The 15612-nt window shown below is 33.0% G+C and overlaps 1 protein-coding gene across 7 annotated transcripts in view; it reads right to left on the bottom strand.

Annotated features, from left to right (window-relative positions):
* Window positions 1-15612, bottom strand: part of LOC145266389 (kinesin-like protein KIF3B) — a 200184-nt gene that overhangs the window by 137890 nt on the left and 46682 nt on the right. For 3 of the 7 annotated variants that reach the window (XR_013864710.1, XM_080122023.1, XM_080122022.1), the window contains exon 3: window positions 3481-3555. The exons of the other annotated variants lie outside the window; for them this stretch is intronic. Coding sequence is in view for 2 of the 3 variants with exons in the window: in XM_080122023.1 (XP_079978149.1) it covers window positions 3481-3555 (75 nt within the window). In the remaining variant the exon portion in view is untranslated. The remainder of the gene's footprint in view (window positions 1-3480; window positions 3556-15612) is intronic. 7 annotated transcript variants of the gene reach the window in all.

A 15612-nucleotide genomic window follows, 5' to 3' on the forward strand; every position in this document is an offset into this window, starting at 1 on the left:
TGTTCAGAAAAGGAGACTTTGATGGTATGGTCACATTAAAAGAATAGGTAAGAACTTAGAACTGCACGCCTGTGGAACTCTGTTCCGTCTGCCTGCTTCCCACCGGACTACAACTTGGATGTCTTCAAGTCCAACGTTAACAAATTCCTAATGAACCGCCCCTTAAGTAAACACTTCATCAAATCTCCACACTTATGTAATGTACTTGCAATAACCCTTATCCCCGAGTGGCTTCCGGGCCTTGATAAGTGGTGATCACTGTGTAAAAAAAAAAAAAAAAATATATATATATATAAGTAGAAATTGTTTCTGAATATATATATATATATATATATATATATATATATATATATATATATATATATATGCTCATTGTGTGAAGAAATTGAGCATCTGACATTTGGCAATCTTTATCATTGTAATTTCACCTATCTACCTAGCAGCAGCCAAATGGCATCAGGGTTAAAAGTGCTATTATCTAGACGGCTGGGTTTCTATCCTATCTGAAGAGCTGTGATACAGCAAAACAGCTTTGATGACATTATATACATATATACGTATCATCCATAGTGTTATTTGACTGCCGCTAAGTAGGTAGGTGAAATTATGCTAAACATTGCCAAACGCCAGAAACACAATTTCTTTACACAAAAAGCACTGCATTATATGCTAGTAACAACTATTTCACTCACCCGTATGCTTAGCCCCCATATATATATATATATATATATATATATATATATATATATACACACATACACACACACACACACATATTACTAGTTGTATTTGCGGAGATGTAGTGAAATCATTTTATTTTATTTTTTAACTTTATTTGTTTACATACAGCCTTTGAGATTTGAAAAAAAAAAAAAAATCACTCGACCGGTCGAGTGTGAGGGAAAATTTACTCGCCCCCAAATATTTTTACTCATCCGACTTTATGTCAATAATAGTAAATAATTTTACAACAATTCAATAAATTTCCATGTGTATAATCTAACAAGAAAATATTTGTTTAACTCTTGTAAATCAACTATTTTATTACTACACATTTCAGTAAATATTCAACAAAATGTTAAAATACAACACCAGTTTCTTTATATAGTATCATTCATATTATTGTTCCATAGAAATAAGAATCATTTCTTCGGATGCTTGATGGAACGATGGGTTTTTTTCCTGTTTCAAATGTTCGTCTTTACTTTTGTAAGCATGAAGTGTATGTAGTTGTAGCGTCGAAGAATTTTTTTCCAAATGAATTTACAAAATCAGAGAGCTAAATGAAGGCGACATTTTGACTACACGCCGAATGTGCAAATTTGACCTCTTGTTGATCTTTAGCGTGACCACTCATTTTTCAATAGGATATTCCAACACAGCTAGAGATGAAAGAATTCACAAATAATGAAACATAGGTCATTCTAAGTCACCGCATATTTGAGGGTCGGAAAATAAGAGTTTTTCTGTTTCTTTATTTAAAGAAATTTTATCAACTGGTGGCAAATGATTTACGACTTTTAGTCACCCCAAGAAATTTTCAATCTACTGTGGTGACTGGTCGTGTAAAGTCTCAAAGGCTGTTTACATATAAGGTAGACAACAACTATCATATTCTTTAATCTAAAATGAGTTGTTTCCATTAGTGATTTTTATTTTTAGGTGATTATTTAAAAATTGTTGCATATTAGCAGTTGTCTGGGCTGGATTAAGTAATTTTGTAAATAATTTGTTGTGAAGTACAATTATTTATATTGCCAATAACATGGTACAACAATAACAAAAGGAAATTAACCAAACAGAAGCAAAATTTATTCATCAGCTTAAATTCTATTCGGGTCTGACTTTGAAAATCTGAAATATATGCTAGATATATAAAAATATTTAAGAGAAAAACAAAATATTCAAATTGTTAAGTCGTTATTGGTTCAGAACATACGTTTTAGTCAATGACAATTTCCTGACAAATTATGTCAGGAATGGTGATGTCTTAAATTAAGCATGCAATTTGTTTTTATTGTTTTTGTTTTGGAGTGCTTGTTTAGATCTGCACTTATGGCGGCAATTTAAGTAAAAAAAATACAGGAAAGTCTGTATGATGTACCAGTCACAAAATGTAGATGAAATATTCCAAAAATTATGTAATTTGATCAAGTAGTTTTTTTTATTCAAGAAAATCAAATTTTACTGTGTTGATATGGAGAAAACATGCAATGGACATTAAAGAATCAAGGGCAGACAACCGATTTTCATTCCAAATATATTTTTGGATAATGTCGAAAGGACAACTGAAACATAATTAAAATTAAACAATAATTTATTAACATTAAGTTAAATTTTAAATTTTTTTATTTTTCAAAAAATAAAATTTTCAAATTGTGAAAATATTTTTTTAGAAGGGTCATTCAAAACAAATTAAAAACAAAATTTGAAGAATATTAAAATGGCTTTGGCCTTCACTTATTGGTAAAAAAACGGCAAATTTGTTTTTGGAAAAAAAAAAAAAATACAAAACAAAAATGTTTGGAATATATCATCTTCATTCCGTGACAAGTAGGTACAAAATAAAAGTTTTTCCTTCATTGTCTTTTTATCGCCATAAGTGCCAATCTGAATTAGCACCTTTTTTTTATTATTTAAATCATAGGTATACAAAGAATTATGGATACTTATACAGTATAAATGACCACGCTATCATTGGAAATGTCTGGGCGGTTTATAGAAAATGCTGGAATGAAAGTTTCGTGATTTTTTTTCTGCAAACACTGGTTAATTTTTTAAAATAAAAAATATATTATTTCATTGAAAAATTAAATTGAAAACAATGCTCTTGAATAATTATTGGACAATTTTTACAAAACTAAAAGAATTAAAATTAAAATCAAGAAAAAAGAAAACACTCATTGTAAGGTAAGGTTCCTCAATATTGTTTTATGAATGACAAACGACTAATAGCAAACAAATTTTTTTATATGATTTTTTTTCTCTTCTTTCGATTTGTTTTGTTCAAATAAAATATTTAGATGTTTTCTGTATAATAAACCAATGATGATAAACAAATGTTTTCTTTATTATTTTTCTGTATTAGAATTAAGGTGCTCAGTGTTTCGGAACCTTCCAGCATTTTTTGTAAATCACCCAGACGATTCCGATGATAGCACGGTCCTAATACTGCACAAGTACCAAATTATGACATAATTATATAAAAAAAAAAAAGAAAAAAAGATCTTACACTGCACTTCAAACAGTAATTGCCAAATAAGTAAAAAAAAAAAAAAAGTTAGATTTATCATTTGTACATTCAGAGAAAGAGTTATCATTAGATAATGCAAGAAAATCTGATGATAAAAAAAAAAATGTTAGTCCTACATATTAAGTTGTATCCTTTGTTCTTTTAATCTAATTTTCACCATATGATCCTAACCCGTTTTGGGCCAATCCCTATTTTGTACCACTTCTAAAAGGAATTGAACCTGATACCTCTGGATTATGAACCATACCACGAGTAGTGGACCGTACAGATCGGCTGCTACTGGAACATTTCTTCGTTTGACCCTGGGAAGAAAAGTGAAGACTACACTATCTGAACAGAATTTTACACATTTATAAAAAATAAAGAAATAACAATGCATGAAAAAGAATGTGGAGGGAGGGAGTATAGAAACAAGAATTGATAAAAAAAATGGATGAAAAAACAATAGGAAAAAACAATGAAAAGCAAAAAAAAAAAAAAACAGAATGAAAAGAAAAAAAAAGAATGAATGAAAAAAGAAAACAATGAATGAAAAAAAGAAAAGAATGAATGAAAAAAAGAAAAGAATGAATGAAAAAAGAAAAGAATGAATGAAAAAAGAAAACAATGAATGAAAAAAAGAAAACAATGAATGAAAAAAAGAAAACAATGAATGAAAAAAAGTAAACAATGAATGAAAAAAAGTAAACAATGAATGAAAAAAGTAAACAATGAATGGAAAAAAAGAAAACAATGAATGGAAAAAAAGAAAACAATGAACGAAAAAAAAGAAAACAATGAATGGAAAAAAGAAAACAATGAATGAAAAAAAAGAAAAAGAAAAGGAAAAGGAGGGGAAAAAAGGGAAAATGTGCCCCCCCAAAAAACAAAAAAAAAAAAAGCTTATGATAAACAAGTTATGAAAAGTTTTATCCTTGCCATTCACAAATTGTGTATTGAATGATGTTGCTTACCTGAAAGAAAACTTTTTTTCTTTTTTTACTTACTTGAAACATCAATAAGATATATTTCTGTGGTAGATAAAATGCCGGCATCAGATCTTTTATTATTAATAGGATATCCTAAAGAAAGTCAAACTTCTGTATCAACTGTCTCTGAGTCATTCTCATGTTAACCTATGTAATGTTCAAGGTTTGGTTTGGTTGTTTTTATTTTATGGCATATCAACCCTTTTCAAGTTATTTAATGCCGAATTCAGTGATTTTGAAGAAAAATTTTTAATAGACTATATATATATATTTTTTTTTTTTCTATTTCTAAGTCGGTTTCTATTTAACCCATAGTTGGGAACCTAACAGGTACTACCACTTCGGGTCAGAGTGGACCTGAGAGCAATAGCAATTAAAGGGTGGCTCCACACTCCCCAAAGCCCACAAGCTGGGGCCTCACCATTGGATATAGTTTAAGGTCATATTCAGGACCTGTAACGTTCAAAGCATACAATCTGAGGCAAAAGATTAAACTTTATTTGATTTTGAATACACTTTGTAGCTCACAAAGGTTTTTCTTATTACCTATTGTAACTTTATTAAACCTTTTTTGATTCAAAACTTGCAAACCTTCGAAATGTGTATGACGTTATACAAATTTCATTTTCTAGTTTCTCCTTTGAGGCATTTCTGATTTGAAAGGGCGAGTACAACATACCAATAGATGTAATGTAAAATTTTTTGCTTAACTTTATCATTTTTTGTTAAAATAACCAAAATTCTGTGATTTTACATATCTGAATTTTTGAGATGAGGATTGATTATTTGTATTATTTGGATTCTTCAAGTACTGTTTTCATTTTCACAAAGTTTTGGTCGATGTAATCTCCGACCTTCTTCAGATGTACCTTGCCAAACTCAGGAATCTTTCTGTTGAGTACGAAATCCACACGAAACACGAAAATTGTAACATGAGCTGAGGAGAAGAGGTCATCGGGTTACTTAGTCAATCTGTGCATCCCGCTAATATTATCATGCATTCAAATCTAACATAAAATTATCTTGCAATAAAGTAAGACCTAAATAGGAGTCTGTTTGGCATATAGATACTTGATTTGGACTAGCCTGTTTTTTTCTTCCATTGTCATTGGCACTTCATTATTTTTCTGAAGATTCTGACTAAGCAAACTGTTAGAATGAAGACCTTTGCTCTTACCAAAACTGATTAAAGGGAAGTTATTATGTGCAATTATACAGAGTTCTATCTCTGAAGTTTTTCAAGCATATAGATTTGCATTTCTCAATTCTATATTTATCAATTATTTTCATGCTATTAATCAATTAGTATTACATGCTTTGACTTTTTTAATTCCTATTTTTTTTTTTATTATTTGATGATTTTCTATAATCAAGTAAAAATTCCACTTTTCTTTCATATTTAATTTTCATTAGAAAAAAATTTTCAAGCACATTTTAATTATAAAATTTTTCCTGAAAAAAACATTTTGCATAACTTAAAACTTTTAATTTTTATTTTATTTTATTATGACTGTTTATCCACAGTGCAGGAGAAGTCAGTTATTCATTGCAGTCAGTGGCTTCAAATTCTAAATAGGGGCATGTGAGTGAGGAAATTCAATATCATCATTTCTGTTTCTTCACAAACACATCAACCATTTTTTCTTTGATTCCAGGATAATGCCGGACAGGAACAACTAGCAAATTAAATAAATTAGAATTTCTGGTGCTGCTTAAAGAAGTAGGTCCAGCAGACGAGCCTCGTTCTGAAAAATCTGAACAGTTAGGTCACGTGACATGTGACACCAGTGCTTCTATCATTATTGACCCTTTGAATGATGGATGTAGAAAGCATGGTCCAAATAGTAATAAATGTTCAAAATTTCTTTGAATTTTTTTTTTTACCTTAACTTGCTTTTATATTTCAACATTTCGTTTTGTAGTAATAAATGCTTCTCCACATTAAAAACTGACCTTGTGTCTAACTCTGTCCTTATGGGGAAGCAAGAGTAGAAAGGAGACGTTCAGAGAGAGTTTCTTAAAGGTTTTATTTTTGGAGAGAATTAACTTACCCAAGAGAGAGAGAGAGAGAGAGAGAGAGAGAGAGAGAGAGAGAGAGAGAGAGAGAGACCAACACTCTCGTAGCTAATTATTGATCCTAAATCTTTGGAGGACATGTGAACAGATCTTTGAGATAACATTTCGGTGATTATCAAATTTTCTTACAGCATTATTGGCGGTGTGTCTCGTTCCTACTGATTTGAAAACTCCTGTTTTCACCGACCTCAAAAAAGGTGACGCTATTCATCATCTCGTCTCGTAGCTCTGTTTTGTCCGACTTGGATAACCTTTACTTGTGTTTTAACCTCATATGTCAACCATCTCTGGAAACGATTCTGTTTTGCAGATTTGGGTCATTATGACATGCACCCAATGTGCCTATGGTGAAATTCAATAGTAGCTGATTTAATCGCCATTGGCATAGAATATCCTAATATGCAACATGTTTACATCTGCTCCAAACCCTGAACGCCATATTACTACTTATATTCTTATTGATTTATTTCTATAATTTTCCAAATGTATCTCCATTTTATTAGTGTCGGTGTAACATTAACCCTACAATATTGTTTGATCAAAATGAAATATATCAATCCAATTTGGCTAAGGTAGTTTTGGAATCTCTATTATTATATAAAAGGAACCTTGTCTATGTGCATGTGTTGGAGTTCCTTGCCTATGGACTTGAAAATGACTGGGCCGATTTGTATGAAATTTCACAAGGTACTTTATGTGCCTGGTAGTGTTCTTAGATAGGTTTTGTATCAGAATGTCTTCGATAAATATTGATAATCTAAATAATCCGATGAAAGAAGCAACAGGTGATTTTGACCAAAGTTAACACCTTGCACAACCTAATATCATAAGTGTATTTGAAAATTTTTATTATCACACAAGTCAAAATGCCCAACGTATAAAATCGACAGTAGGTTCTTTGGTAATACAGGGGTGCGTTCGAAATAAAGGTTTTTGTTTAAAGCACAATTGCACAATGATATGTGACTTTTTCATTTTCAACTTACATTCAAGCCATTATTACCACACAAGCAGTAAGGTCAGTCATATAAAATCAACGCTTGGTTCTTTGATATGACAGTGGCGTGTTCGAAGTGAACGTTTCTGTTTAGAGCACAATTGAAGCATGATACTTGACTTTTGCATTTTAAACTTTAATTTAAGCAATTATATATAAAAATAATTTTATAAAATCAACAGTAGATTCTCTACAGTGCAATAGAGTACAATGTATTGCGGTATAAGGTACTGTGGAAAGGCATGTAAAGCTTCCTCCCAGTGCACTGCAATCAGTCCCCAACTAGAGCAGGCAATCAATCTATTTGTTTGAAAAATTAGCAATTTCATCGATTTTGATGACAAAAAAAAAAAAAAAAAAAAAAAAAATGAAATATTCATCATTTAACTCCGGGCATCGCCGGGTCTCCATATATATATATATATATATATATATATATATATATATATATGTGTGTGTGTGTGTAGTCTATCACCAAAACTTTAGGTGTTTGTGAACTAACAAAGAAACAGGAAGCATAACGCTTCTCATAACAGATAAAGAACTTGTTTTGTTGATGTGGATCTCCTGGTACAAATTGCAATCATGCTCAGACTTGATTCTCAGTCTCTCATTCAATTAGAGAGAGGGAGAGAGAAAGAAAGGTGGAGAGGCGTGAAAGAGAGGGGAAAGAACAGAACTGAGAAGAAAAAGGAAGCGAGAGGAACTTTTACAAATTCACTTGAAAAAACACTTGCTGTGTTTACATTACAAACAATACAAATACATTGCGTCAGTTGTTAGCCTTTGTCGTCTAGCTACAACAACTGTCAATTTCCCTTAATCTCGATTAGTGTCTAAAACTAAACGAAAATTCCATGAACAAAGTTTGTTTCCTATAACTGTCCGTTTGCATCCCTATGCTTGTTTTACAAGTACTTTGACTGAATGTGTTCCAATGAACTTGGTGCACGTTTGTCTCCTCAAGATAAATACAAGCAATACATAACCTAAAGTGATGTAACTTTTTATTTTAGTAACTTAGACGGATTAGTTTAATAACAACAACAATAATAATAATAATATTACACATGAGCTGCAGGTGCTAGCCGGACATATAGAAACTGCTACAGAAGTAAAACACAAAGAAACACCATATGGAATCAAGAAAACTGAAACTGTATAATTATGTTACCATGTTCAACCATATAACCAGTTAAATAAACTGAGACAGCAGCTCAGAAAGCTTATTTATAAAAAGGCCGAGACATTCCATTATGTTTAGATGGACAAGTCCATTCTCTTGGTTGTGATAGGCTGCTAGTCCATGAGAGGATAATCAGACTGTCCTAAAATTGACCATAAGTTGCTAGCCTGTCTCTACGCTATCGTTATTTTCATGGCAAGTGCTCGTCTAACAAAAAATACTCGTCTAGCTAAAACCACTATCTACAATTCCCCCCACTATCTGTGCCTACATCTAAACACAGATTCCATGAACAAAGCTTCTTTCCTAGAACTACCTATCTATGGAACTACTCCACTGGCCTGCTTTCCAGCCGACTACAATATGGTGGTCTTCAAGTCCAATGCAAACAAGTTCTTGCGGAGCCATCCCCTTAATTAATCAAATTATTCCAAATCCCCACTAACGATTACTATGTTGTTGCCCCTATAACTACCATACACTTGTTAACCCTTATCCTCGAGTGATTTTTGGGTCTTGATAACTGGGGTCTCCTTGTAAAAAATACCTATTTTTAAATATAAATTAGAATCAAAATAATGGCTAATTTCGAGACACCTTGTAGAGCTCTTTAATTCTACAATAACAATGAAGGTAACTAAAATATCTTTTGCAATGGATATAGCACGGGTTTTTAGAGATTCCAATAGTTCATGACTCTTGAAGTTTACACAAACTACAATTAGAAAAGTGAATCACCGTTTTCTTGTCTTTTCCACAAATAACTTAAAATTTTCCTCATCTCTCCTCGTTATGTTTAGCCTTTTTTTACTATGATCACAGCATGGTATCTGTGTTATGTTGTGGTGAGCAATACCAAAGGTATGAATAATTATTATTATTGAGTTGTTAATTGTTATGTAGAAAATATATACAGAGAGAATGTTTTGAAAGAAAGGAATGTTTAGCTAAAATATTTATGTTAAAAATCCAACAGAGGAATTTTAACTTAGATTTAGGAATGTTTATGAATAAAATATTACAGAGACATTTATGTAATAAAATAGATTTAGGAATTCAATTTTATAAACAATAAATAATGGAGTTGACCTAGTAACAAAAAAAAAAAAAATAGGTTTTGATATATACTCGAGATACAAGTAAACGAGTCAGAGAACGAGGGAGAAGTCAAGGAGAGGAGGTTGACTTTATCAGTTGTGGAAGCATTCAACTGAGCTAAATAAGAGACGATGTAAGGGAGAAAGCTTGTAAATCCCTGAGAGGAAACACAAACACCTGTGAAAATGAGAATAAATAAAGAAAAACAAAAAGAAGTTCTGTTGTTACTGCTTCACAGTGAAATTTTTCTTGCAGTGACGAAGGGACGAGGGAGCCACAACCTAAGGTTAATAATCCATTATCAAACGGTTATTGTGTGCTTATGTGTCATGTTTGTTGAACCTGTCCCGAACTAATACCTGTTACCTTGTTCATGTTACGTGAACTCTTAATATATATAAAAAAATCTATTGCCAAGGCCACTGGAAAAATGGTAGGATCCTTCTACCACTCCAGTAGATATCTCGCTTCTGATGCAATTCTCTACCTATATAAAAGCCAGTTATGGCCGATGATGGCGTACTGTTGCCACATCTGGGCAGGAACTGCTAGAAGCAGCTTATCCTGCCTTGACAGAGATCAAAATAGACTTTGTAGCTTAGTGGGGGATGCCTTTTTCTCTTCCCTGCAATCTTTTTCCCACAGAAGAGACGTTGTAAGCCTGTCTCTGCTTTATCGTTATTTTCATGGCAAGTGCTCGTCTGAGCTTCAATCTATGTTTCCCCCTCACCAAACTTTCATGAAAAACACCTGTCTAGCTGAAACCACTATCAATAATCCACCCCTCCCTCTTTATCTGCACCTAAACCTAAATGCAGATTCCATGAACAAAGCTTCTTTCTCAGAACTGCATGCCTGTGGAACTCTCTTCCGTTCGCCTGCTTTCCAGCTGACTACAATTTGTCTTCAAGTCCAACATAAACAAGTTCTTGATGAATCGTCTCTCTAAGTAATCCAATTCATAAAATCTCCACTACTTATGATTACTACGTAACATAACTAATTTACATCCATTAACCCTTATCTTCGAGTTGCCTCCGGGCCTTGATAAGTGGTGACTCCTTTGTAAAAAAAAAAACAAACAAACATGTACACACACACACATTTATAAACACTAGATGAATACACTAGCATCGGTTTCATACACATGTATATTTATATATAGACATGCATGAACGCATATACACTCGTCTATATATGTAAAAGCAAAAATGTATGTATGTTTGTTTGTGTGTATGTATGTGTCTGCTAAAAACTTTCGACACACGCAATGAAAATTCAAACTCGGTATCATATCGAAGCCCCATCCTTCGCTTGAAAAATATCGAAAAATTGGCCCAAAACGTTAACTTTTTCACCCCGAAGACAATTTTCCACGAGGGTTGGGGTGGGTGTCAACAAAAACGGATTTCTCGTAACGATGACCAATTCTACACATGCATCAGATGACGTCGTGACCTGATTTACTTTAAATAGTTGAAAAACCGGACACATTTCATCTACGTCGCTTTAGCGCAGTTGGTTAGCGTGTTTGTTCATTATCTAAACGTTTTGGGTTCGAATTGTGGTGTGAGATGTTTTTTTTTTTTTTTGATTTTTTAAATTTAAATATTGAACCCTGTGTTATTTAAGCCATTTTTCACGTTACGTTTGTTTTCCTGTTTTTTTTTTTTTTTACTTCGCTTATTCTTAGCGACACCCCAAAACACCCGGGTATCCATCGGTTTTTTAAATTTTAATATCGAAACAGGCTTATTTAAGCCACTTTTCACGTGTTCGCTTGCCTTACGTTAGATTTTTTTGTGTTTTTTTTTTTATGTTTTGATTACCCCCCCCTCCCAGCGCTTAATTAAAACGTTTTCTTTTCTTACTTCGCTTATAACAATGCTTACATCGTCATCGTCGTCGTAACGCTCGACGACTTTCAAACATCTTTCACTAATTCATTCTGGCTGACCGATTTTATTTTCAAACTTCGCCTCAGGGCTTCGGGTTCGATCCCTCCCCCCCGGTTTCTTGGTGGGCTTTAAGGGAGCTGAACCTAAGGCCATGTCTTTGAAGTATTCCATGTATATGTTCGCCATACATGGAATACTTCGAAGACATGGCCTTAGGTTCAGCTCCTTTAAAGCCCACCATGTGGCTAAGATACGTTGATGACACCTTCATACTCTGGCCCCATCAGGAAGACATCCAGGCTCTCCTAGACCATGTGAACTCAATAAGACCATCGATACAGTTCACAATGGAGAAAGAAAAAGATACCCAACTGGCCTTCCTTGATATACTCATATCACACACAGAGCATGGGTTTAAGACATCCGTATATCGCAAGCCTACCTTCACCGGACAATACCTAAACTTCAACTCCCATCACCCATACAGTATCAAACATGGAATCGCACGCTGCTTACAACATCGAGCAGAGACAATAAGTAGCGACACCATTACATACCACCAAGAAATGGTCAGGTTGAAGAATACCCTCCGTCATAACAACTACCCCGATAGCATACTATCCACCAGACGTGTTAATAGTACAAGAGAGGAGAATGAAACCCAAAAACCTCCAACGATCTGCCTACCATACATACGAGGCATCTCCGAAAAGATTCAGAGAATATGTGCCCCCTACAACATCAGGACGGTATTCAAGAGCGAGTCAACACTCAGACGACACCTGGTACAAGTGAAGCCCCGTATGGAGGAGAACATGACCGAGAACTGCATATACTCCATCCCATGCAGTTGCAGAAAGGTTTGGAAGAACACCGAAAAGCGGTAACTAAAGGGGAGACGGAAAAATCGGGTATAGCCAACCATGTCTGGATGGAGAGGGAGGACCATCGCCCCCTATGGGATGAAGTAAAAATAATAAACAGAGAGACCCACTGGAAAGTGAGAAAACTTAAAGAAACAGCTCACATGCTCGGACATAACAACCTACTGAGTAAACCAAGCATAGAGCTGAATGCAATTTGGACACCTCTGATAGAGAGAGAAAACCTTGAATAACAACATAGGTTTAACATTAACAAAAACCAACTGAATCTTTTCGGAGATGCCTCATATGTATGGTACCAACTAAGAATTGTCCTAGTGACATATGGCTGAGTGGTCCTAGACGTTGTATCAAAGTTTACAGTTACCCAAAGGTGCTGAGTTCAATCCTGAATGAAGGCAGTGAAAAAGTAACATTCAAAACAAAGAATCAGCAACTATGTCCCAAACCTAGCTGGAGTCCGAACACGGTACCCCCGTAATAATAATAATAAAGGGTTGGGTTCGAGACTCCTAACAAACGGTTCCCCAGTTCGATACAAAACACCTGACGAAGGCCGGAGGGCAAAATGGCCGAAATGTTGTGACAATAACAACCAAGATGAGGAAGTCAGTCCGACAATCTCAATCAATATATAACTTTACAAAATCACAATTCGCCCATGCATGGAGTATTGTTGCCACATCTGGGTTGGTGCTTCTACAAATAGGGCTCTCACTCTTAAGGTAAAAAAAAGAAAGTCTCCAATTTAATACATTCCGCACTATCGCCCAATCTCCAACTTCTGTCACATCACTACAATGTTGCATCTCTGTGCCTGTTTTACAAGTACTTTAATGAAATATGTTCTAATAAACTTGTGCCTCCTCATAACACTTGTGTCTCCTTGACATATACACTCCCAACTAATTCGACAGGTAGCAAAATCCCACGCCTTTACTATTGAAGTCCCTAGATGCCAAAAAACCTACTCTAATCGTTTCTTCTCTCAGACTTCTAGATTTTAAATTCCCTCCCTGTTTCCCTAAATGTACTAACATGCAGAAATGTAAATGTATTGTGAACAGGCATCTTGTTCAACTTTCCACGAAGTCCTCTGTAGATATGATCCGAAATAGTAGCTACTTAGTGGTATTGAACAGACATTTCGCTGCTCAACTCTCCACAGCCCCATTAGATATGACTCCATATAGTAGCCCTTTACGTTTCAAATAGCAATGTCTTTCTTTGAGTAATAAAAAAAATAAAAACAAAAAAACAGTGAGTAGAGAAAAGAAGAAAATTTGATAATGTGTTAAATACTTTTGCATATGAGTAATTTGATTTTTTGTTAATAAATATTTGTCAACTGAGTATATCTTCATTTCTGTTTTATTTTTAGATTGGTGATATTTGTTCAAAGATTGAGTGTGAGTTTCATTCAAATTAACTTGATTTTTTTTTTATTTTTAGATTGATGATATCTGTTCAAAGATTGAGTGTAAGTTTCATTCAAATTAACTTGATTTTTCTTTTTTAGAAATATGAAAAAAAAAAACCCCAATATACCAAATACTTTTGCTACCCACTGTATATAGCATCACTTGCATACCTTTGCTCGTTTTACAAGTACTGCACTTATGTCTCCCTCAACCCCCAACCAACCTGACAATCAGCAAAATTCCACCCCTTCTACTGTAGAGTTCCCCAGATGCAGAAAAGCTTACTACTCTAATTATTTATTCCCTGGAACCGCTTTCCTTTGGAATTATCTTTCCGCTCTGATTATACAAACATGCAAAAATTTGAATCTAATGTGAACGAACATCCTGTTTCACAACTTTTAGGGCACCCCTGTATATCTGACCCATAATTCACAGTGACGCATTATGTCTCAGTGGCAATATGCTTTGCTTGGAATTAATATAAGTAAAAAATAAAAATAGATTTTTAAAAGATTAATACAAGCAAAACATAATTTGAAATGATTGAGAATATAAAATCTTTGTTGTTTTATTAACTTGGATGGATTGGCTTAATGATAATAATCATAATCACCATAAAAATCATAAATCATCACCATAAAAATCATAATCATAATCACCATAAAAATTATAATCATAAATCATTATCATAAGAATCATAATTATAAATCACCATAAAAATCCTAAATCATCACCATAAAAATCCTAAATCATCACCATAACAATCATAAATCATCACCATAACAATCATAAATCATCACCATAAAAATCATAAATCATCACCATAACAATCATAAATCATCACCATAAAAATCATAAATCATCACCATAAAAATCCTAAATCATCACCATAAAAATCATAAATCATCACCATAACAATCATAAATCATCACCATAACAATCATAAATCATCACCATAACAATCATAAATCATCACCATAAAAATCATAAATCATCACCATAACAATCATAAATCATCACCATAAAAATCATAAATCATCACCATAACAATCATAAATCATCACCATAACAATCATAAATCATCACCATAACAATCATAAATCATCACCATAAAAATCATAAATCATCACCATAACAATCATAAATCATCACCATAAAAATCATAAATCATCACCATAACAATCCTATATCATCACCATAACAATCATAAATCATCACCATAACAATCATAAATCATCACCATAACAATCATAAATCATCACCATAAAAATCATAAATCATCACCATAAAAATCATAAATCATCACCATAAAAATCATAAATCATCACCATAACAATCATAAATCATCACCATAACAATCATAAATCATCACCATAACAATCATAAATCATCACCATAACAATCATAAATCATCACCATAACAATCATAAATCATCACCATAAAAATCATAAATCATCACCATAAAAATCATAAATTATCACCATAACAATCCTAAATCATCACCATAACAATCATAAATCATCACCATAACAATCATAAATCATCACCATAAAAATCCTAAATCATCACCATAAAAATCATAAATCATCACCATAAAAATCATAAATCATCACCATAACAATCATAAATCATCACCATAACAATCATAAATCATCAACATAAAAATCCTAAATCATCACCATAAAAATCATAAATCATCACCATAAAAATCATAAATCATCACCATAACAATCATAAATCATCACCATAACAATCATAAATCATCACCATAACAATCATAAATCATCACCATAATAATCATATATCATCACCATAACAATCATATAT

This window comes from Euprymna scolopes, chromosome 41, assembly GCF_053919585.1.
Source record: "Euprymna scolopes isolate OS-2025 chromosome 41, ASM5391958v1, whole genome shotgun sequence".
In the NCBI taxonomy this organism is placed as follows: domain Eukaryota; kingdom Metazoa; phylum Mollusca; class Cephalopoda; order Sepiida; family Sepiolidae; genus Euprymna; species Euprymna scolopes.